The sequence below is a fragment of the Pseudophryne corroboree genome, chromosome 3 (genome assembly GCF_028390025.1).
Source record: "Pseudophryne corroboree isolate aPseCor3 chromosome 3, aPseCor3.hap2, whole genome shotgun sequence".
NCBI classification, from domain to species: Eukaryota; Metazoa; Chordata; class Amphibia; order Anura; family Myobatrachidae; genus Pseudophryne; species Pseudophryne corroboree.
Genome location: NC_086446.1, coordinates 326,722,026 through 326,745,853, shown reverse-complemented (window position 1 = coordinate 326,745,853; position 23,828 = coordinate 326,722,026). Strand labels below are relative to the sequence as shown.

The window sequence follows — 23,828 nt, the reverse complement described above, 5'->3', positions numbered from 1 at the left end:
TTCGGGTGCAATTGGCTGATGATGCCTGCATTTCAGCTCACACACCCATTATGTTGGTTGAGTTTAGCTGCTTCACGCAGGTGCTTGACCACATCCAGGTGCAAGTGTGCCTTTGGGCAGTTAGGGGTCTATTCATGAAGCAGTAAAAAGAGTGGAGAAGTGAGCTTGTGGAGAAGTTGCCCATGGCAACCAAACAACTTCGTACAATTGTATAGTATGCAAATTATAAGTATTACTTCAATGCTGATTGGTTGCCATGGGCAACTTCTCCACTTTTTTCACTACTTCATGAATAGACCCCTTAGTTCTCAGTTAACAGTGGCTGATTGGCTTTTTCACACATAGGCAAGTGATAAGCCCTGAGTCACATACTATCCTGCCAGGTGACAGTTTGAAGAACCCACAAAAGTGGCAGTACCCAAGTACTATTGTCTACATAATGCTGCATGCTGAAACTTAGGAATAGGCTAACAAAGACCAGCCTAAGAACTACATGTAGCTATCCGTGCTGTGGAGTCAACAATGAGAGAGCCAGTTTCATGCACCACTGCAACACAATAGACAATACATCTCTTTCACCTCTCAATAGGTACCTAATCACAGACGCAGCAACCTCCGCGATGGCCTCACATCTGGGAAATACATCCACATAGTCTAGAGAATGTCTGTTCCATGCCCACACCACTCCAACCTGGCTTTGTCTTGTAAATAATTGCCTCTTTAAAAATATGGGCATACTTGCCGGAATTCCAACACAGCCTGCATCTCACAGGCTATTACATGTCTAAATATTACATGTCTAAATAATAGGTACTAATATGTTAAATTACATCAGTGGTTCCGAAACGCACTCTTCAAGACACCCTAACAGTCCATGTTTTAAAGATATCCATGCTAAGCACAAGGGACTTAATTAGTACCTCAGTCAGTTTGATAATACCAACTATGCACAAGCATGGATATTCTTAAAACCTGGACTGTTAGGGTGCCTTGTGGACTGCATTTGGGAACCCCTGAATTACATAATTGCACCAGTCACAAATGACAGCAGCACAGTAAATGCTATTCTAAAACGTTGCCGTCAAGGGGGCAGATGTGTTAACCTGGATAAGGCATAAGGAAGTGATAAACCAGTGATAAATGCAAGGTGATAACACACCAGCCAATCAGCTCCTGTTAATTTACATATTGGAGCTGATTGGCTGGTGCTTGTATCAACTTGCATTTATCACTGGTTTATCACTTCCTAATGCCTTATCCAGGTTAATACATCTGCCCCATTGTTCCTTATTCTGCAGCACTGTTGCTTCCATTCTAGATGCAGCAACTACTGTGAGAGATGATGAAACATGCTCTTAAATCAGACTCAACAACACTTGGTGCTGGATTTACCAAGCAAAGGCTTGATTTTCAGCTTTTGCTTGATTAAAAGGGTTCAGGGTTTGACATTGAAATTTAAAAACATTTATCATAAGCTATATTAAATGACTTCTCACGACAATAACTGGTATGACTTTCTAATAATGTGAGTATTCAGTGGAACAGTTTTGAAACCCTTTGACTACCTTGGATGGGTCTCATAGGTGAAAGGTTCCTTATGAATGTAGACTTGGCGTTACCAAGCAGTTACTGTTGAATAAAGCATTTTTCAGACAAGTTTTAATAAATAAATATTGTATTAATATAATGACCCTTTAATACATAATGATCCCAGCAATAACAAAGCACAGGCAGCTGTGGCGGCAGGAGGGGGTACATTTATGCTATTTGCAGGCTGTATGTAGTGGAAATGTGAGACTGGATCTTAATGAGACTCTGCAAAGGTTGCATTAATTATTTATTTTATTTATAAGCAGTAACAAAAATGTGGGAGTTTGTAAGCAAATCAGGTATAAAGAGAGACCATGATATCTGCATGTTTTAGAACTACTGTAGAAAAATGTATTATGCTTGTGTTAAAGAGACTAAATGCCAACATTTTATTTGCACATGGGAATGTATATTCTAGTTAATACTTGTAAAGAGGGCATAGAACTAAAGGGGGGTACTCACGGAGCGATCGCTGCTTAAAATCTAAGCAATCTGACTAGATTGCTTAGATTTTAAGCCTGATCGCTCCGTGTGTACCCCCTACAGCCATAGCTGCTATCGCTGGTGCTAGATTGGGGGGGCCGCTGGGTGGCAGGGGGGCCGCTGGGTGAAATGAGCGGCCCCCCGTCTCCCCCCGCACGCTCAGCACACATCGCGCTGTGCTGAGCGGCGGTTCGCTCAGCACACATCTCTCCCACATCGGCCAGTGAGTACTGGCCTTAAGAAAGATAAGTGTTCAGACTGCCAAAGTACATCAATGGTTACATTTATAAGATTCTCTACATGTTTGTCATGGGCAACACTAATGATAGTGCAATACATAAGGCTATAGACCCCACTGGCTGATGGTCACTTTCTGATCAGGCTTACAACTGGGATGGTACTCAGGAGTGGAGGTTAAGTTCATAAAATTGTAGCCAGAGACAAGCTGGCATCTGGTACACAGTAGTAGTGACACATAGTAAGAGCAGTCATCAGAGACGCCTAAGTCTGGAACACAGTAGCACACAGTGACGTGCGGTGAGGTCAGTGGCTGGGAAGGCACTGGCAGCTAAACACCCCCACCCCCACTGAGAAAAAAAAAAAAGTGTAGTACCCCCACACACCACTAAAATCAGCACCAGGCAGAACCAGCCAGGGGGATAATGCCATAGCAGGGAAAACACACAGTCTGGGGTCCCCCTGCCATGCCATTAAAGGGCCCTCCAGGCCAGTCAGCCCAGGGCTGGAATCCCTCGGAAAGTGGGGGCCCCCAAAAATTAAAATGGGGTCCCCCCTCCCGAGCAACAACCAGCACTGGGCTGCGGTGTTTCTGTTTCAGTTTTATAACAGCTTTGGGCTTCATTGAGTCTGAGAATGAGAGTATTCCAATGTTCTCCTGAATACTTTTGTAAATTTAAAACAGAAGGGACTTCATAATTTGAGGGAGTGTAAGGTGCAGACAGAGGATGATTTTCATATTTGGAAAAAATATATAGTGGAGCTGTATATAGCATTCATGTATGCAAGTTCAGTAATGGTAATCAAATCTACCCAATGATTTTGTTGGCACGTGACATAGTCTCATACATTGTCCCAGGCACCGGATCACTCTATCTATTATTTATTTATTATTTATTACCAGTTATTTATATAGCGCACACATATTCCGCAACGCTTCACAGAGAGTATTTGGCCATTCATATCGGTCCCTGCCCCTGTGGAGCTTACAATCTATATTCCCTAGCACACATACAATCACACACATTCATTTGTAGGGATCCAATTAACCTACCAGTATATTTTTGGATTGTGGGAGGAAACCCACGCAAGCACAGGGAGAATATACAAACTCCACACAGTTAGGGCCATGGTGGGAATCGAACCCATGACCTCAGTGCTGTGAGGCAGTAATGCTGACCATTACACCGTCTGTGCTGCCCTATCTGGCAGTTAGTTTGAGAATAGTAGATTTAATAGAAGACCAACTTTATCTGTAGAGACATGCAAAAAGCTCTCCAGTACTGGTGTTAAATTTACTAAAGATCGATGTTCATCAATTTTAAATTTGAGTTATATCGATCACCATAGATGTAATTTTCCGATGTCTAATTTGCCCAGGTTTTAAAATCAATGTCAAAGATTGTCTGTTATTAAATGTGCAATGTAGACCCTGAAATACGACATCGATGTTGGCTGAATTAAATCGATTGTAATTCAAACAAAACTGATCTTACATAAATGTACCCAATGTACTGTAAACTGTATTCCTCTATTTGACATCAGAAATCAGACATCTATATAGCCAAAATATATGTTTCAAAAATGTTTCAAAAAAGTTGCGCTATCTGAAGTACTGACAGAAGCTTCTTGAGTGGAGCAATATGAATGGGACAAAATATGCTATTTTTTTACGGTTTGCTAATACCAAAAATATAGTGAATTGCCGGTGAATATGGCCATTTTGTTATAAAATCCATGTATATTTGTTTCCATGGAGCCAAATAAACGGATAAAGACTGTAAAAGGCCTGTTGGACACTGACATAAGAATTTGATTTGGGTACAACTTAAACATTTCTTGAGCTGTTTGTGGCCAATAGCACCTTGTATACTTAATAGAGTTGTGGTAGTGATACAGAGTCTTTCATCTAACAGTCTTGCTTGTAACAGATACCCACAAACGTCAGATTTGTCATCCTCAATACTCCAGTCCCTGCTTCTTTTGGTGTATCTGGACATTTTAAGTTTATCCATGCTTGGCCACAGGTGACTTAATTAGTACCTCAGTTAATTTGATTTAACCATCTGTGCAGAGTCATGGATATACCTTAAACCTGGACCGTTGAGGTGTCTTGAGGACCGCGTTTGAGAACCTCTGGCCTAAAGGCTTTGTTAGGAGTCAGGACCATCTTAATTCATAATTTAGGAACATGTGCCAGTAATTATATGGTCATAAATAAATGTCTTAAGTTTAACATACAGCATACCTCCCAACATGACCCATTCCATGAGGGACAAATTGCTCTGTACCTGGACTTCCCTCTTAATTTAGGATTGCTGTCACCTGTTTTGAACAGGTTCATTGATAACAAAGGTGAAGTCCAGGAACAGAGCATTTTGTCCCTCCTGGAAAGGGTCATGTCGGGAGGTATGATACAAGCTTGACTTTTCCTAAACAGTAAATGCTGAACAAAATGCATCTCCTTTAAGCAACAAGAAAGCTCTAAATAATATATAAGGGGCCGGATGTAATGGGAGTCCAAGTTCTCCCGACGTGCGGGATGCTGGCCCAAAGCAGACTTTTTTTTAAAGGGGCAATCATTTATGAGGCACGGGTATTAATAAGTATCATTTATATATATATATATATATATATATATATAAATTTGGGTATGCAGGCACTCACCAGTAAATTCCAACAGGTATTTATTAATAACTCACAGAGACATAAAGACGGTGTGTCGACGTTTCGATCATCACGTGACCTTCTTCAGGACATCATACAAGGACATCAGGAAGACAACTGTCCAGTGCATCACCATTCACCATATGTCACACAGGCTTCCCTTAAATAGCAAAGGCAGGCCCAAGCCACACCCAACCAGTAATTGCCACAGGAAGTGCCTCAAAAGGCAGAAATTAGTGCCTTTTGAGGCACTTCCTGTGGCAATTACTGGTTGGGTGTGGCTTGGGCCCGCCTTTGCTATTTAAGGGAAGCCTGTCTGACATATGGTGAATGGTGATGCACTGGACAGTTGTCTTCCTGATGTCCTTGTATGATGTCCTGAAGAAGGTCACGTGATGACCGAAACGTCGACACACCGTCTTTATGTCTCTGTGAGTTATTAATAAATACCTGTTGGAATTTACTGGTGAGTGCCTGCATACCCAAATTTCTATATACTGGCCTATGGGCCTTTGTGGAGCACCCCATCGTTGATCTTATCAAGTCTGGAGTGTGGACTTTACCGTATTTATATATATATATATATATATATACATACATACACATATATATATATATTGTTAAATATTCCTTCTAATATGCTTGGTCTTCCATTACTGCCTATATTTGAAGATTTTTTTTTAATCTATTAAAACAGAGCTGACATAGGAGTTCTGGGAAGACCGAGCATGAAATCAACCAACCCGCTTTGTGAACTTATTAAATAGTTTAGTGTTTGTAAGTACTGTGCTGGGCTGTCTGAATCTGTCTGCTTCTCATTACCTGTATTGTAAGTTATCCAGCTGAGCTGTTCTCTTTTCACTTGTGTCCTTTACACAAAACCGTTAACTTACTGTACTATAAAGGCTGCAACTCTCATAGCTTGATCTTTCTTCTCTCTAAGAAAATACATTCTCACCCTTTCACATAATCTAGCACACATACAAAATATATATTTATTTCCCAGCAGGAAATTGATTTTTTCCAGCGTTAGCTTTACTAATTAACATAGCTTTTGAATGTTGTTCAATAGACAGAATGCCGTTGGCATTCCACATTACATGAAGTCTTACATAACTCTTCATAGACGTTTTCTGTGCAGATAATACGGATACTGGAGGTCATGTATGAAGGACACAATGGGGCAGATGTATTACCAGCCAGTCATTATGGATTTGAAAAATGACAGGAGCTGACTGGCTGGTGCGTTATCATCTTGCATTTATCACTGCTTTATCACTTTTCCAGGCTTAATACATCTGCCCCTTTGTCCACTATGTAAATGCTACTTTGGGCTGACTATTATGTTTAGAATTTCACTGCGGTGCATTCAATTGTGGAGATGGGCACATTTGCAGAGAGGCATGAGTAAGCAGAGGAGAGGAATTGTCTCATTTTGTTGAGCAGACATGAGGTTCAGTTTTGTAGAGCAAGATTATTGCAATGACAAGAATTAGTAGATTAAGTATATGTTTAGGGCCATTCTCTGTTGTACTTTGTTGAAGTTAAATCAGATATCCTGTATTGTCTCATTAATTGTGCTATGATTCTTAATATTCTGTGTTCCCTTAACCAGTGTCTCATTTTAGTATAGAGTTAATATGCAAAGGGTAATATTCTCCCTCAACCCTTGAACATTTATATGATTAGGTGTTTACGTGGCTAGTATCAAGGCTTTTATGTAGATAACTACGATTCAATGATACTGTACGAGACTTTGTGGCAAAACAAGGACATATTTTGGAATATCTGATGGACCTTCACATTGGACAACAACACGTTATTATGAACAAGAATTACCTTTATGACAAAGAAGCCAATTAGAGAACCTAATTGTTATGTATAGGAGATTTAAGATTTGTGGACAAGTCTGCCATCATCTGGATAAAACCACTCTCTTCAATTAGCCAATCTAACCATATTTGTCATTTCCTCTTTTTGTCCATCAACCAATGTATCTCTCTTATTTTATCTTTATGTACGCCTTGTTTATAAATCAGTTATGAATAATTGTATAATGTTAAGGTATAAATTAGAGATGAGCGGGTTCGGTTCTCAGAGATCCGAACCCTACCGAACTTCACGTCCCGAGCCTGGATCCAAGCCCGGCTCGGGTTTTCCCGCCTGACTCGGAAACCAGAACGAGGCAAAACGTAATCATCCCGCTGTTGTATTCTCGTGGGGTTTGGATACCATATAAGGAGCCGCACGTCGCCACCATTTTCACTCCAGTCCTGGAGAGTGTAGTGAGAGGATGTGTCACCGTCCTAAGTGTCTGTGCGGGTGGGAAAGTGGGGTGGCGATTATAGTGCTGTCTTGTGCTGCTCAGACCAGTGTAGTGTCTTAGCTGCATCAGTCAGTCCAGTGACCAGTCACAGTGGTGGTGTCCTCTGCTGCCATATGTCCAGTGCTGCTGTATAAGAAATACCTTACAGTGTTGCTGTGTTGTCCTGCATCAAACCAGTGGTAGTGTCCTGTGCTGTATATTATTTACTCCAAATAAAGGGGTTATTAACATTTAATCCGAATATAATTTTTACAGGGTTTGGCCTGTGTGGTGTAGGGGTATGCTCGTCTGTGCTGCATATTATTATAATAGCTCCAAATAAAAGGGTAATTATTATCCAAATTAATTTTACAGGCTTTGCCATGTGTGTGTGTGTGTGTGTGTGTGTGTGTGTGTGTGTGTGTGTGTGTGTGTGTGTGTGTGTGTGTGTGTGTGTGGTTTAGGGGTATGCTCTCCTGTGCCACCAATATTGTGCGTGTATTACATCTGGGCAAATTCCAGCACGTCCCATGATGTTTGTGCCGCACACTTGTGTCGCTTAGCTTAGTCAACTAGCTACCTCATTGCACCTCTTTTTCTTCTTTGCATGATGTGCTGTTTGGGGCCTAGTTTTTAAATCTGCCATCCTGTCTGCCACTGCAGTGCCACGCCTAGATGGGCCAGGTGTTTGTGCCGCACACTTGTGTCGCTTAGCTTAGTCATAAAGCCACCTCGGTGCAACCTTTTGGCCTAAAAACAATATTGTGAGGTGTTCAGAATAGACTGGAAATGAGCGTTATTGAGGTTAATACCGTAGGATCAAATTTACCTCAAAATTCTGTGATTTTAGATGTTTTTATGTTTTCTTCAAAAATCATACAGATCCAAAACCAAAACACGAAAAGTGCCCGCTGCACATCTCTAGTATAAATATGTATGTTCCATGCTCTGAAGGCAAGGGGGTCATTGATGAACTCTTGTCTTGGTCCACGCTCCTCTGTGCAGAATATTGTCCGTGGTTCCCTCTTTGATAATAAATTCTATATACTGAATATCATCACAAAGGAAGTCTCATCATAATTATTATTGACTTTAACGTAAAAAGATTTTCTTTTTGCACCAGTTCACACCTCGTTGGGATTGGTCTCATCCTATGCTCTCCAAATCCTCTCTAACACTCTGCAATTATAATAAATAGAAGGAAAATGTCCATGTGTACCATATCCCACAAAAACACAACCAGCTCCAGCAGTAGACAGCCTGATTTGTTTTCTGCTAAAACAGGCCGTAAAATACAGAACAGTTGATGTTATATCCTGCGCTACCTTACCTACACTATAAACATATACCCTATCTATAATACCAACAGGGATCCCTGCACTCTCACAAACCACAGCCAACTACTAGGGTGCCAATCAAAGTCAAAACCCCCTGAGGGGTGTGACCCAAAGTACAATACAGTATTTTCCACTAATGTGGAAAGAATAGCACTCTCTAGATTTGAATCAGCCAAGTGAAATGATATTTTAATGTAAAAGGTCAGTCTCACAGTTCCAAGTAGCGTTTTCCTCCTCCAACGTTTCGGTCCACACCAGGACCTTTGTCAAGGAGTTCACAGCTCAGTCAAATGGGCAGCATAACAACACAGATCAGCAGTGCAGACAACTGGAACCAGTGCGGGTTCCTGACCGAACTCGGACGTTTTTTTTAAAGCGACAATCATGTACAAGGGAAAATCATGCCTTGTAAATGACTGCCGCTTTAAAAATACGTCCAAGTTTGGCTGGGAACCCGCACCTTCTGCCAACTAGGGCTTCATTACATCTGGCCCCTGGTCTCTTTTTGGATCTGCAGTGACCGGCTTGCACGACCCCATGGGTGTCACAGGTGATCCTATGCTGCATACTATTGTGCAGCATGGATCACTAATGCAAGCAGGAAACATCTACTTATATCAAATACCTCCTGCTGCAATAACATATTAGTGCTGCATCCATGTAAGCAGACATCCCATTTACAACAGCTATTTATCTCATTTAGGGGCCGATTTATCACCATCTGCATCTGATGCGGATGGGATGTGATAAAATCAACCCAATCCCTACTGCAATAACTGACTACATTGCATGGATGTATCAATTATCGCATGCAGGGGCTGTGCTTGCACCAAAGCTCTGTCCCTGTGATGCCACTCCGCAGCATTATCAGGGTATTCTTCATACAAAATACCCCAAATATGTGCTGTGCATGCACCGACACTACCGTCTCCACCGGGTCGACACCCTCCAGTGTGATTACCCCCGTGCCGCAACCCCCACCACCACCACTGCTGATAATACTCACCTACCCAGGTATCAGTTATCGGTGCTCCTGGAGGGCTGCCGGTCATCGGAGCTCCATGTTGTTGGGAACTCCGGTGCTGTAAAGTGAGCTGCTACTTTGCAGTATCACTTTATTGCACCGGGGGTCACAGGAGCAGCAGGTAGACCCAATGACCGGCAGCCCGCACAGGAGCACCAATCACTGGTCCCTGGGTAGGTCACACAGAGCTGATCACACTGCCGGCTTCCCGCACAGCCTAGGGGCAGAGAAAGCTGTGCAAGAGTACAGGATCTGCAGTGAGCCCTCTGAGAATGCTGTCTCAGGATAGCTTTATTATCACAGAGCTCACTGTGGTGGTGGTGGTATTATTATTATTATTTTATTTATTTATTTTACATTTTTTGTAAATTTGGTAAGATCGCATTTCCCATTATAAGTATGGAAAATGCGAACTGGTTCCTGAAACAAAAAAAGCGAATTAAAGGGTTTGGAGCAGTTTTTCACAAAAACTGCTCCAAAAGCCTTATAATACATTTAAGTGAAACTAAAATAATGTGAAACGGGTGTGAAAACACCCTTTTTTCACATTATTTTAGAAAAGCAAAGTTAATAAATCTGGCCATTAGCACCATAAAGCTTTCCTTTCTCTTGCTAGATTTTAGGATGAGGCAAACATTGGATTCATATATTCCAGTGCCTGCACACCTCTACCGGTCATATAATCGGCACAGTAATCCACGTTTAAGCACTAAGCATTTTCTGTGTTTTGCTATATCTGCGGTTTCTCCTGTTGTCTGCTGAGTTTTCCTATCCACCCAAGCAAATTCTTGCAATACACTTGTGTGAAAGAGGGATTTTTCTATCCAATATAGAAAGCTTTGAAAATGAGCAATGTTATTCTGCTATGTGATACAGCCTGTTTCTTGAGTACATGTGGAAAGACTGGCAGGCAGGTAGGCATCAGTGACATTTGAATTTGCAAAACACACCAGAAAAGTCTTTCTGACTACATTGGCGTATCATTATATTTTTCTTATAGAAAGAACATGTATACACATACCTTCATATTCAATTTTCCTCTTTTCTAGCTCAGCCTCAATCTGGTCTAATACCATGGCTAACTCAATTAGGATTTTTTTCAAGTTGTTCACATTGTCATGTTCCAGTATTTTAGCCTGAAGAAAAGAACAGGGATAATAGCATTGGAATTCAGCTTGTACAGCATATTACAATGTTTGTGTTACAGTGTACTACCTTTATGTAAGGTATATATAAATGATTGTCAGTTAGAAGATAATATATTACACAGTACGCTGTATACACTAGAGGTCTCCATGGTCTTCGGTCATCACAGAGTAATGTATAGTTTACACTATACACTATACATTACTGTAGAGTAATGTAGAGTGCTTGCCCTTACTGTACCTGGATGGGTATTTCTTTTAGAGCTTTAACTTGATTTGTATTGGTTGTTGGGATGAAGTGCTCAGTATTTTATATACTCCGTATATGATGCATACTAGACAACTGATTAAGGGTATACTTAGAAGTATAATGTTAACTGCACTAAATTATACCACAGTGAAAATATTACAGTAAGTACATCCTTTAAGTATTATCTTATGACAATAACCCCTATTTGTTAAGTACCCTCCAAGTGTAGTACATTGGTGGTAGGCTGCCCCACATACTGGAGGCTGATACAACTGCAGGTTTTCAGTTTTCAAGAACTTTGTCCCTTTTTATTCATTTAAGTTAATAGTTCAGTAGGAGTTCAATAAATATGGCTCCTGCGGACTATGAGACGGGTGTGGTTCATCAAATCGACAGTGTCTAGGTCGACAATGTTTAGGTCGACCACTATAGGTCGACAGTCACTAGGTCGACATGGATGGAAGGTCGACAGGGTTTCTATGTCGACATGTGCTAGGTCGACAGGTCTAAAGGTCGACATGAGGATTTTTTTTTGTGTGTGGCGTTTTCTTCGTAGAGTGACCGGGATCCCAAATTAGTGCACCGCTTCGCTCGCCATGCTTCGGGCATGGTGCCTTCGCTCCGCTACCGCTTCGCTCGGCACACTTTACCATTCCAATCGTAGTCCACGTGGATCGTTAAGTATGAAAAAATTCAAAAAAAGAAAAAAAAATGTGAAAAACTCATGTCGACCTTTAGACCTGTCGACCTAGCACATGTCGACCTAGAAACCCTGTCGACCTTCCATCCATGTCAACCTAGTGACTGTCGACCTATAGTGGTTGACCTAAACATTGTCGACCTAGACACTGTCGATCTTCAGACCGGATCCCCTATGAGACGTGCCCAATCAGATACCTTGTTCAAGGTAGATATTATATTCCTTGTATTATTAATGTGTTACTTTAGCCCAGTTACTGGCACTGAAAGATCTCAGCTCATCCTTCTTCTCATTGGCGTAACTATAGTGGGTGCAAAGGATGCTATTGCTATGCAGCCCAGGGGCTTAGGGGGGCCTAGTCCCAGGTTAGAAAATTTGCTTGCCGATTTCCCAGATTTGCCTAGTAAGCATTTGGGTCTGATCCATTGCCCAGCCTGAATTGTGTGACATTACATTTTCAGTGAGAGGTGTGTGTAGTGGATGTTATAATGGTCAGGAGGGCACTGTAATGTGTCATAATCTGATCTGCTCATTGTAATGTGGAGGGCATTATAATGTTACATTATAATAACTGGGGCACTTTAATGTGGCATAATATGAAATTGAGGCACTATAGTGTGGCATACCATGAACTGGGGCACTGTAATATTGCATAATATGAAATGGGGACACTATGGCATAATGTTAATTGGGGGTACTGTGTTGCATAATGTGTACAGGCATCCCTATAATATGACATCATGTAAACTAGGGAACTGCGATGGTTCATAAAATAAACTACGGTACTACTAAGGGGCATAATATTGACTAGGGCACTACTATGGTTCTGAAAATGAACTAGGGTACTATTATGGGGCATAACATTAATAATTGCTGAGGAGAGGTGTCTGGGGCAGGGGCCCCTTCAATATGTTGCTAAGTAGCCCACAAAGTTCTGCTTACTTCCCTGATTCGTCCCATCAGGTTTCAGCAGTGACTGCTAGAAAGAAATGGTGAAGGGATTTTGGGGTAACTTCAAACTAGAGATGAGCGGGTTCGGTTCTCTGAGAACCGAACCCTACCGAACTTCACGTGTCAAACACGGGTCCGAGCCAGGCTCGGTTGTTCCCGCCTGACTCGGAAAACCAGAACGAGGCAAAACGTCATCATCCCGCTGCCGGATTCTTGCAAGATTCGGATTCCATATAAAGAGCCGCGTGTCGCCGGCATTTTCATTTGTGCATTATAGAGGGTACAGAGAGGACGTGGCTACGTTCTCTCAGTGGCAAATCTCAGTATCAGTGCTCAGTATCAGTGCTTATTGCTGCTCCGTAATACTAGTACAGATGTCTCTCTTGTGCTGCATCTTGCTGCTGTAGGGTGCTCTGGTAGTAGTGTCCTGTGACTGCATCGGTCATCATCATTCCAGTCACAGTGGTATCTGGGGGGTGACAATTCCAGAGTGCTTTTGTGCTGCTCAGTAATACTAGTACAGTGTCTCTCTTGTGCTGCATCTTGCTGCTGTAGGGTGCTGTGGTAGTAGTGTTCTGTGACTGTGTATCGGTCATCATCATTCCAGTCACAGTGGTATCTGGGGGGGTGACAATTCCAGAGTGCTTTTGTGCTGCTCACTAATACACAGTGTCTTGTGCTGCATCGTGCTGCTCAGTGTCAGTTCTCCGTAGTATCATCAGTGCTCAGTATCATCAGTGCTCAGTATCATCAGTGGTCAGTATCAGCAGTGCTCAGTATCAGCAGTGCTCAGTATCACTGCTCATTGTCTTGTGGTGCTCAGTAATACTACATTAGTAATACTAGTACAGTGTCTTGTGCTAATCGTGCTGCTCAGTGTCTGTTCTCCGTAGTATCATCAGTGCTCAGTATCGGCAGTGCTCAGTATCAGCAGTGCTCAGTATCACTGCTCATTGTCTTGTGGTGCTCAGTAATACTACATTAGTAATACTAGTACAGTGTCTTGTGCTAATTGTGCTGCTCAGTGTCAGTTCTCAGTGCTCAGTATAATCAGTGCTCAGTATCACTGCTCATTGTCTTGTGGTGCTCAGTAATACTACATTAGTAATACTAGTACAGTGTCTTGTGCTAATCGTGCTGCTCAGTGTCAGTTCTCCGTAGTATCATCAGTGCTCAGTATCATCAGTGCTCAGTATCGGCAGTGCTCAGTGGGGGTCATTCCGAGTTGTTCGCTCGTTATATTTTTCTCGCAACGGAGCGATTAGTCGCTAATGCGCACGCGCAATGTCCGCAGTGCGACTGCGCCAAGTAAATTTGCTATGCAGTTAGGTATTTTACTCACGGCATTACGAGGTTTTTTCTTCGTTCTGGTGATCGTAATGTGATTGACAGGAAGTGGGTGTTTCTGGGCGGAAACTGGCCGTTTTATGGGTGTGTGCGAAAAAACGCTACCGTTTCTGGGAAAAAAGTGGTAGTGGCTGGAGAAACGGAGGAGTGTCTGGCCGAACGCTGGGAGTGTTTGTGACGTCAAACCAGGAACGAAACTGACTGAACTGATCGCAGTTGCCGAGTAAGTGTGGAGCTACTCAGAAACTGCTAAGAAGTGTCTATTCGCAATTTTGCTAATCTTTCGTTCACAATTTTGATAAGCTAAGATTCACTCCCAGTAGGCGGCGGCTTAGCGTGTGCAAAGCTGCTAAAAGCAGCTTGCGAGCGAACAACTCGGAATGAGGGCCAGTATCGGCAGTGCTCAGTATCATCAGTGCTCAGTATCATCAGTGCTCAGTATCACTGCTCATTGTCTTGTGGTCCTCAGTAATACTACATTAGTAATAGTAGTACAGTGTCTTGTGCTAATGGTGCTGCTCAGTGTCAGTTCTCCGTAGTATCATCAGGGCTCAGTATCATCAGTGCTCAATGTCATCAGTGCTCAGTTTCATCAGTGCTGAGTATCAGCAGTGCTCAGTATCACTGCTCATTGTCTTGTGGTGTTCAGTAATACTACATTAGTAATACTAGTACAGTGTGTTGTGCTAATCATGCTGCTCAGTGTCTGTTCTCCGTTGTATCATCAGTGCTCAGTATCATCAGTGCTCAGTATCACTGCTCATTGTCTTGTGGTGCTCAGTAATACTACATTAGTAATACTAGTACAGTGTCTTGTGCTAATCATGCTGCTCAGTGTCAGTTCTCCGTAGTATCATCAGTGCTCAGTATCATCAGTGCTCAGTATCAGCAGTGCTCAGTATCACTGCTCATTGTCTTGTGGTGCTCAGTAATACTACAGTACATTACTAATACTAGTACAGTGTCTTGTGCTGCCTTTTGCTGCTGTAGGGTGCTGTGGTAGTGTCCTGTCACTGTGCATTGGTCATCATCATTCCAGTCACAGTGGTATCTGGTATCTATCTAGTGGTATCTAATTACAGACATTACTGCCATCTAATTCCAGATATATTACTGCCATATAATTCCATACATTAAAAAATGGAGAACAAAAATTTGGAGGGTAAAATAGGGAAAGATCAAGATCCACTTCCACCTAGTGCTGAAGCTGCTGCCAATAGTCATGGCAGAGATGATGAAATGCCATCAACGTCGTCTGCCAAGGCTGATGCCCAATGTCATAGTAGAGAGCATGTAAAATCCAAAAAGCAAAAGTTAAGTAAAATGACCCAAAATCTAAATTAAAATCGTCTGAGGAGAAGCGTAAACCTGCCAATATGCCATTTACGACACGGAGTGGCAAGGAACAGCTAAGGCAATCTCCTATGTTCCTCATGACTAGTGGTTCAGCTTCACATGACGATGGAAGCACTCATCCTCCCGCTAGAAAAATGAAAAGAGTTAAGCTGGCAAAAGCACAGCAAAGAACTGTGCGTTCTTCTAAATCTCAAATCCCCAAGGAGAGTTCAATTGTGTCGGTTGCGATGCCTGACCTTCCCAACACTGGACGAGAAGAGGTGGCTCCTTCCACCATTTGCACACCCCCTGCAAGTGCTGGAAGGAGCACCCACAGTCCAGTTCCTGATATCCAAATTGAAAATATCACTGTTGAAGTACACCAGGATGAGGATATGGGTGTTGCTGGCGCTGAGGAGGAAATTGACGAGGAGGATTCTGATGGTGAGGTGGTTTGTTTAAGTCAGGCACCCGGGGAGACACCTGTTGTCCGTGGTATGAATAAGGCCATTGACATGCCTGGTCAAAATACAAAAAAAATCACCTCTTCGGTGTGGAATTATTTCAACAGAAATGCGGACAACAGGTGTCAAGCCGTGTTGTTGCCTTTGTCAAGCTGTAATAAGTAGGGGTAAGGACGTTAACCACCTAGGAACATCCTCCCTTATACGTCACCTGGAGCGCATTCATCAGAAGTCATTGACAAGTTCAAAAACTTTGGGTGACAGCGGAAGCAGTCCACTAACAACTAAATCCCTTCTTCCCCTTGTACCCAAGCTCCTGCATACCACACCACCAACTCCCTCAATGTCAATTTCCTCCTTAGACAGGAACGCCAATAGTCCTGCAGGCCATGTCACTGGCAAGTCTGACGAGTCCTCTCCTAACTGGGATTCCTCCGATGGATCCTTGAGTGGAACGCCTACTGCTGCTGTTGCTGCTGGCGCTGCTGTTGTTGCTGCTGGGAGTCGATCGTCATCCCAGAGGGGAAGTCGGAAGACCACTTGTACTACTTCCAGTAAGTAACTGACTGTCCAACAGTCCTTTGCGAGGAAGATGAAATATCACAGCAGTCATCCTGTTGCAAAGCGGATAACTCAGGCCTTGACAACTATGTTGGTGTTAGACGTGCGTCCGGTATCCACCATTAGTTCACAGGGACTTAGAGAATTGCTTGAGGTAGTGTGTCCCCGGTACAAAATCCCATCTAGGTTCCACTTCTCTAGGCAGGCGATACCGAGAATGTACACAGACATCAGAAAAAGTGTCCTCAGTGTCCTAAAAAATGCAGTTGTACCCACTGTCCACTTAACCACGGACATGTGGACAAGTGGAGCAGGGCAGACTAAGGACTATATGACTGTGACAGCCCACTGGGTAGATGTATTGCCTCCCGCAGCAACAACAGCGGCGGCACCAGTAACAACATCTCGCAAACGCCAATTTGTTTCTAGGCAGGCTACGCTTTGTATCACCGCTTTCCATAAGTGGCACACAGCTGACAACCTCTTACGGAAACTGAGGAACATCATCGCAGATTGGCTTACCCCAATTGGACTCTCCTGGGGATTTGTGATATCGGACATCGCCACCAATATTGTGCGTGCATTACATGTGGGCAAATTCCAGCACGTCCCATGTTTTGCACATACAATTAATTTGGTGGTGCAGAATTTTTTGAAAAACGACAGGGGCGTGCAGGAGATGCTGTCGGTGGCCCGAAAAATTGCGGGACACTTTCGTCATTCAGCTACCGCGTGCCGAAGACTGGAGGGCCAGCAAACACTCCTGAACATGCCCTGCCATCAGCTGAAGCAAGAGGTGGTAACGAGGTGGAATTCAACCCTCTATATGCTTCAGAGGATAGAGGAGCAGCATAAGGCCATTCAAGCCTATACATCTGCCTACGATATAGGCAAAGGAGGGGGAATGCACCTGACTCAAGCGCAGTGGAGAATGATTTCCATGTTGTGCAAGGTTCTCCAACCCTTTGAACTTGCCACACATGAAGTCAGTTCAGACACTGCCAGCCTAAGTCAGGTCATCAGGCTTTTGCAGAAGCAGCAGGAGAGATTGACGGAGGAGCTAAAACGGAGCGATTCCGCTAGGCATGTGGGACTTGTGGATGGAGCCCTTAATTCGCTTAACCAGGATTCATGGGTGGTCAATCTGTTGAAATCAAAGCACTACATTTTGGCCACCGTGCTCGATCCTAGGTTTAAAGCCTACGTTGTATCTCTCTTTCCGGCAGACACAAGTCTGCAGAGGTTCAAAGACCTGCTGTTGAGACAATTGTCAAGTCAAGCGGAACGTGACCCGCCAACAGCTTCTCCTTCATTTTCTACCGCCACTGGAGCTGCCAGGAAAAGGATAACATTTCCAAAACCACCCGCTGGCGGTGATGCAGGGCAGTCAGGAGCAAGTGCTGACATCTGGTCCAGACTGAAGGAACTGCCAACGATTACTGACATGTCTACTGTCACTGCATATGATTCTGTCACCATTGAAAGAATGGTCGAGGATTATATGAGTGACAGCATCCAAGTAGGCATGTCAGACAGTCCGTACGTATTCTGGCAGGAAAAAGAGGCAATTTGGAGGCCCTTGCACAAACTGGCTTTATTTTACTTAAGTTGCACCCCTCCGGTGTGTACTCCGAAAGAGTGTTTAGTGCAGCCGGTCACCTTGTAAGCGATCGGCGTAGGAGGTTACTTCCAGAAAACGTGGAGAAGATGATGTTCCTCAAAATTAATTATAAATTCCTCCGTGGAGACATTTACCAGCAATTGCCTCCAGAAAGTACTCAGGGACCTGTGATGGTGGATTCCAGCGGGGACGAATTAATACTCTGTGAGGAGGAGGATGTACACAGTGAAAGGGGTGAGGAATCGGAGGATGAGAAGGAGGTGGACATCTTGCCTCTGTAGAGCCAGTTTGTGCAAGGAGAGATTGATTGCTTCTTTTTTGGTGGGGGCCCAAACAAACCAGTCATTTCAGTCACAGTCGTGTGGCAGACCCTGTCGCTGAAATGATTGGTTTGTTAAAGTGTGCATGTCCTGTTCATACAACATAAGAATGGGTGGGAGGGCCCAAGGACAATCTTGCACCTCTTTTTTTATTTATCTTTGCATCATGTGCTGTTTGGGGACTATTTTTTTAAGTGCCATCCTGTCTGACACTGCAGTGCCACTCCTAAATGGGCCATGTGTTTGTGCCGCCCACTTGGGTCGCTTAGCTTAGTCATCCAGCAACCTCGTGCAAATTTTAGGACTAAAAATAATATTGTGAGGTGTTCAGAATAGACTGGAAATGAGTGGAAATTATGGTTATTGAGGTTAATAATACTATAGGATCAAAATTACCCCCAAATTCTATGATTTAAGCTGTTTTTGAGGTTTGTTTTTTTAAAAACCCGAATCCAAAACGCACCCGAATCCAACAAAAATCTGAAAGGGTGGTTTTGCCAAAATGCGTCCGAATCCAAAACACGACCGCGGAACCGAATCCAAAACCAAAATACGAAAAATGCCCGCTGCACATCTCTACTTCAAACCTTACTACTTCATGGAGGTAGGAGGTAGTTACTTAGAAAAGAGCATGCTTGTTCCTCGCACTGTTAAGTCTATTCATTTCTAGTCCCTTAGACGTTGCCCCTGAGCACATGTGACTCAGAATGGATATTTACGGCACTGCCTCATGGATTTACCATAGACTTTATAGATCTCATTAAAGAATATAAGTAACAAATTAGAACTGGTAGGATACAATTACTTACCATGAGCTTTTTATGTTTGGAAAGATATGGTTCCATTAGTTGAGGCTCCTCGTGATCGAGTTTCAATAGTTCTGTGGTAGCATTGGCCAGGTGTCCTGAGACGTGAGAGATAAGGAAATAACTGTACATGTATGCATTTACAATAGAAAATAATACAATATACATTGACTGATTTATTACACCCTCTAATAACAATACTGTCTCGGCCTAGTTGTGGATGTAAAATGAGGAATATTTAGATTTGTGAATCCATTCGTCAAATTAGTATTTGTTTTTGTTTTTTTAGACTATCCATATTTTTATTTGATTTACTGGATTATGCAAGAGATTAATCAAATAGAAAGATATATGCACTATATATATATATATATGTAGTGCTTTTTTATTTATTTATTATCATTACATTTATCAGGCAGGCTGCTTCCAAGACAAGTATTCACAGCTTACATAATCGAGGATCTGACTGAAGGAGAATATACACATGATTCTCAATTGATCAAAGGGGAGAATTTCCACTGGTTTAAATGAAAAGTGTTTATGCTCTGAAAATTGAGAAGAGAAATGTGATGACATGCAGAACACTGACCACTGATGATATCATTGTAATGAAATACATGAACATGCTTGTTAAGCGTAAGTAGAATACTGACGGGGTTAGTAACATCAGAATAGCTATGCACATATTTTTGAATTCTCATCACTGCTGTAACCAACCACACTATTCCATGGAAGATAACCTGAGTCATATGCAAAGTTGCTGTAGCTGCAGGCAGCTGGGGAAGCCTGTTTTACTACTTTATGCTAATAAAAGTACAGTATCTGTTCAACTAATGCAGGTGTGTTAGGATCTCCTGCTCTGTGCTGCCACGTCGCCATGGCAACCGGGAGGCAAGTGTTAGCGAAGTAACCTGAGCCATAGTTGCCTACCCTCCCTCATTCTGCAGGAGACTCCCTGAAATAGTAGCAATCTCCCTCACTCCCTGAATGGTCCCTCAATCTCCCTGAAAAAAAAAAAATCATAGATACATACATTTAAATGGGATCATCAGTGCCATTTCCCTGTATTGGTTATAATGATCCCTATGGCTACATGCATTTTAAAGGTTTCTTGTGGCCACTTACAGTATATGGAACCTCTTGTAAAACACAATACACAAACAAATCCTGCAAAATATAAGAGTATTTTCTTCAACAAGTAGATCTTACTAACTTTGGGGCTCATTTACATTTGGATGTAAGTCATTTTTGTGACACACCTCTCAGATGTAGCAGTACACGTCCGCGCTGATAGGTGTTACTTTCACAATCTCCCTGAAATGCTTTTTCAAAAGTAGGCAAGTATGACCTGAGCGCAGCTGATACTCCGGTCCGGGTTTTTACTGTGTAGTGGTTACAGGCTCTGTGCACGGCAGGGAATCCGGCGCTGGTTTTGTGCTCACAATCTGTGAGGTCTGAGTGGGGCGTGGACAGCACCTGCTATATAAACCATCCTCTCAGGCTAGGCAAATGCTGCTGAATCTTTGTTTGTTAGTCAGTTCCAGAGAGTTAGCTAGTACCTTGTGACTTTGTATTTACTTGTTGCTTACTGCGAATAGGCCTTGGGATTCGGTACTTCATTCTGCCAATCCGGACCTAGCAGTAAGACTGGAGTCAGTTGTTTGACCTGCTGGGGTTCTTTTGCTATTCTGTGAACCCAGCAGGTTTGCGGCTGTACTCTCAGACCTTGCTTGCTTAATCCTCCCTCACTGTGCAGGGCGTCCAGGTGTCAGTTTAGTGGCAGTAAGCTGAACCTGTGCCCTGCAAGTGGGGGTTAGGATTGTGGATACTCTCCTTGTGTCTATATTTCTATCTCTGACCAAGGAGTTTATTCCCACACCCGTTGGTAACCCTTTGGGGTTTTTTCTGTTGCTCTTAGCAACATCATTTCAGGTGCTCCACATGTTAAATCACTACACCTCGCTTCATTGTCCGCTCTATTCCATCTGAGCATTCCTGACACTAGGGAGACACCCAATTCCTGAGCCTTTGGGCTTCTCCGTTCACTTTGTGTTTATTAGTTATTCCATCACCTCCTGTGTATGTTATGTTATACTGTCTGTGAGTTCGTTTGCTTCGCTTCCCTCTCTGTTCATACACCGGTATACTCCTGTTAGCACTGGTGTGCGTAACATATTCAGCAGCCCTACTCCTGTTGAAATTTTGTGGGAATATGGAGCATACCCCTCAAAATACTTTGCAACAGGTGGTCGATCAGGTGCAGGTCCTGACTCGACAATTTAATGAGATGTCCATTAAAATGAACACCCCGCAGGCCGCTAGCGGAGCTCCCGCAGCAGCAGCGGCAAGTTCAGGGGTTAAGGAGCCGAAAGTAAATCTCCCGGATCGTTTTTCTGGAGATCGCTCGCAGTTCTTTTGTTTCAAGGAGAGCTGTAAGCTATATTTCAGGCTTAGGCCCCAGTCTTCTGGGTCGGAGATTCAGCGGGTGGGCATGGTGATTTCCTCGCTACAAGGAGACCCACAGGTCTGGGCATATGGGTTACAGCCTGACTGTCCGTCGCTTAAAAGTGTTGATGCTTTTTTTACGGCACTGGGCATTTTGTATGATGACCCTGACAAGATGGCTTCAGCCGAGGCTCAGATTACGGTTCTTAAGCAAGGGCGACGGCCAGCTGAGGTTTATAGTACGGAGTTTCGGAGGTTGGCTCATGATACCCAGTGGAATGACCGAGCCCTGAGAAACCTGTACCGAAGGGGCCTTTCTGACCAGATAAAGGACCAACTGGTACAATATCCCTCGCCTGATAGCTTAGATCAGCTCATGCAGTTATCCATCCGGGTGGATAGACGGCTCAGAGAGCGTAGGCTTGAAAGGGAGACCGCAGTTTCCTTTTTTCCCAAGGGAACCTCAGACTCTGAGGAATATTCCGAGGAGCCTATGCAGATTGGGGCTAACCGCCTCTCCTCGCGTGAGAAGACGCGGAGGAGACAGCAGGGTTTGTGTTTGTACTGTGGGAATAAAGGTCATGCTGTAGTATCATGCCCAGAAAAACCGGAAAACTTCAGGGCCTGAGGGTGATGGGAAATATCCTGTCAGGCCAGAAGTCAGAATTTCCCAAAAAGACTTTTCTCATTCCGGTGACTTTGGAGATCCTCGGTCAAACTGTCAAGACTGAGGCCTTTGTTGACAGTGGGGCCGATGGGGTTTTCATGGACCGTCAATTCGCCCTGGAACACTCTGTTCCCTCAGTACCTTTGCCATCAGAGATTGAGATCTGTGGGTTAAACGGGGAACCATTGTCCCAGGGTAAAATGACCTCCTGCACCAGCCAAATTCCTTTGTTTATTGGAGCCACACACTCTGAAAAATTGTCTTTTTATGTGACTGTCTGTTCTTTTGCCCCATTGGTTTTGGGGTTACCCTGGTTAAGGGCCCATAACCCTCAATTTGACTGGGTCTCTGGGGAGATTCTTAGTTGGGGTAGTGATTGTTTCAGGAGTTGCTTGAGCCTTCCAGTCAGGCTCTCGCAGCTAAGTTTGCCAGGATTGCCAGGATGTTATGCAGATTTTGCGGATGTGTTCTCCAAAAAAGTTGCGGAGGTACTACCTCCCCATCGCCCCTATGACTGTGCCATTGATTTGTTGCCGGATGCTAAGCTTCCCAAGAGCAGGTTGTACTCCCTGTCACGTCCTGAGACTCAGGCTATGGCAGAGTACATTCAGGAGAACTTGGCTAAGGGATTTATCAGACCCTCACAGTCCCCAGTTGGGTCGGGGTTCTTCTTCGTGGGTAAAAAGGACCGTTCATTGCGACCCTGCATCGACTTCAGGGAATTGAACCGTATCACGATTAAAAACTCGTACCCACTGCCTCTCATTTCGGTTTTGTTTGACCAGCTTCATACTGCCACCATTTTTTCTAAGATTGACCTACGCGGTGCTTACAATCTAATCCGAATAAGAGAGGGGGATGAATGGAAGACTGCCTTTAATACCCACTCAGGGCATTATGAATATTTGGTGATGCCTTTTGGGCTCTCTAATGCCCCGGCAGTCTTCCAGGAATTCATGAACGATGTGCTCAGGGAATATTTGGATAGATTCTTAGTTGTTTATCTAGATGACATCCTAATCTTCTCTCATTCCCTGGAGGAACATCGGAAGCATGTACGCTTAGTCCTCCAGAAACTCAGAGACCACCAGCTTGGGGCGAAGCTGGAGAAGTGCGAGTTTGAAGTCCAGCAAATCGCATTTCTAGGGTATATTATCTCCTCAGAAGGTTTCCAAATGGAGGGTTCTAAGGTACAGGCAGTCCTGGATTGGGTGCAGCCCACTAGTTTGAAGGCGCTTCAGCGTTTTCTGGGCTTTGCAAATTTTTATAGACGGTTTATCGCTGGATTTTCGTCTATAGTGGCCCCCTTGGTGGCACTCACTAAGAAAGGGGCGGATGTTGCTCACTGGTCTTGTGAGGCCAAAGCGGCCTTTGCCGGTCTCAAAAGGGCATTTGTCTCGGCCAAGGTGCTGTGACACCCAGATCCAGAGCGTCCTTTTGTGGTAGAAGTGGATGCCTCTGAGATAGGTATTGGGGCAGTGCTCTCTCAGATGGGGGTGTCTGATAATCGCCTTCATCCCTGTGCTTACTTTTCCCGTAAATTTTCGTCTGCCGAGATGTATTATGATGTGGG

General features: G+C 43.6%; 1 protein-coding gene across 6 annotated transcripts in view; it reads right to left on the bottom strand.

The window, feature by feature from the left end:
• GDAP1L1 (ganglioside induced differentiation associated protein 1 like 1) overlaps window positions 1-23,828 on the bottom strand; it is a 349,133-nt gene that overhangs the window by 2,817 nt on the left and 322,488 nt on the right. For all 6 annotated transcript variants that reach the window (XM_063959546.1, XM_063959544.1, XM_063959548.1 and 3 more), the window contains 2 exons: window positions 19,147-19,241; window positions 10,665-10,779 (listed from right to left, as the gene is read on the bottom strand). In XM_063959546.1, the coding sequence (XP_063815616.1) occupies window positions 10,665-10,779; window positions 19,147-19,241 (210 nt within the window). The remainder of the gene's footprint in view (window positions 1-10,664; window positions 10,780-19,146; window positions 19,242-23,828) is intronic.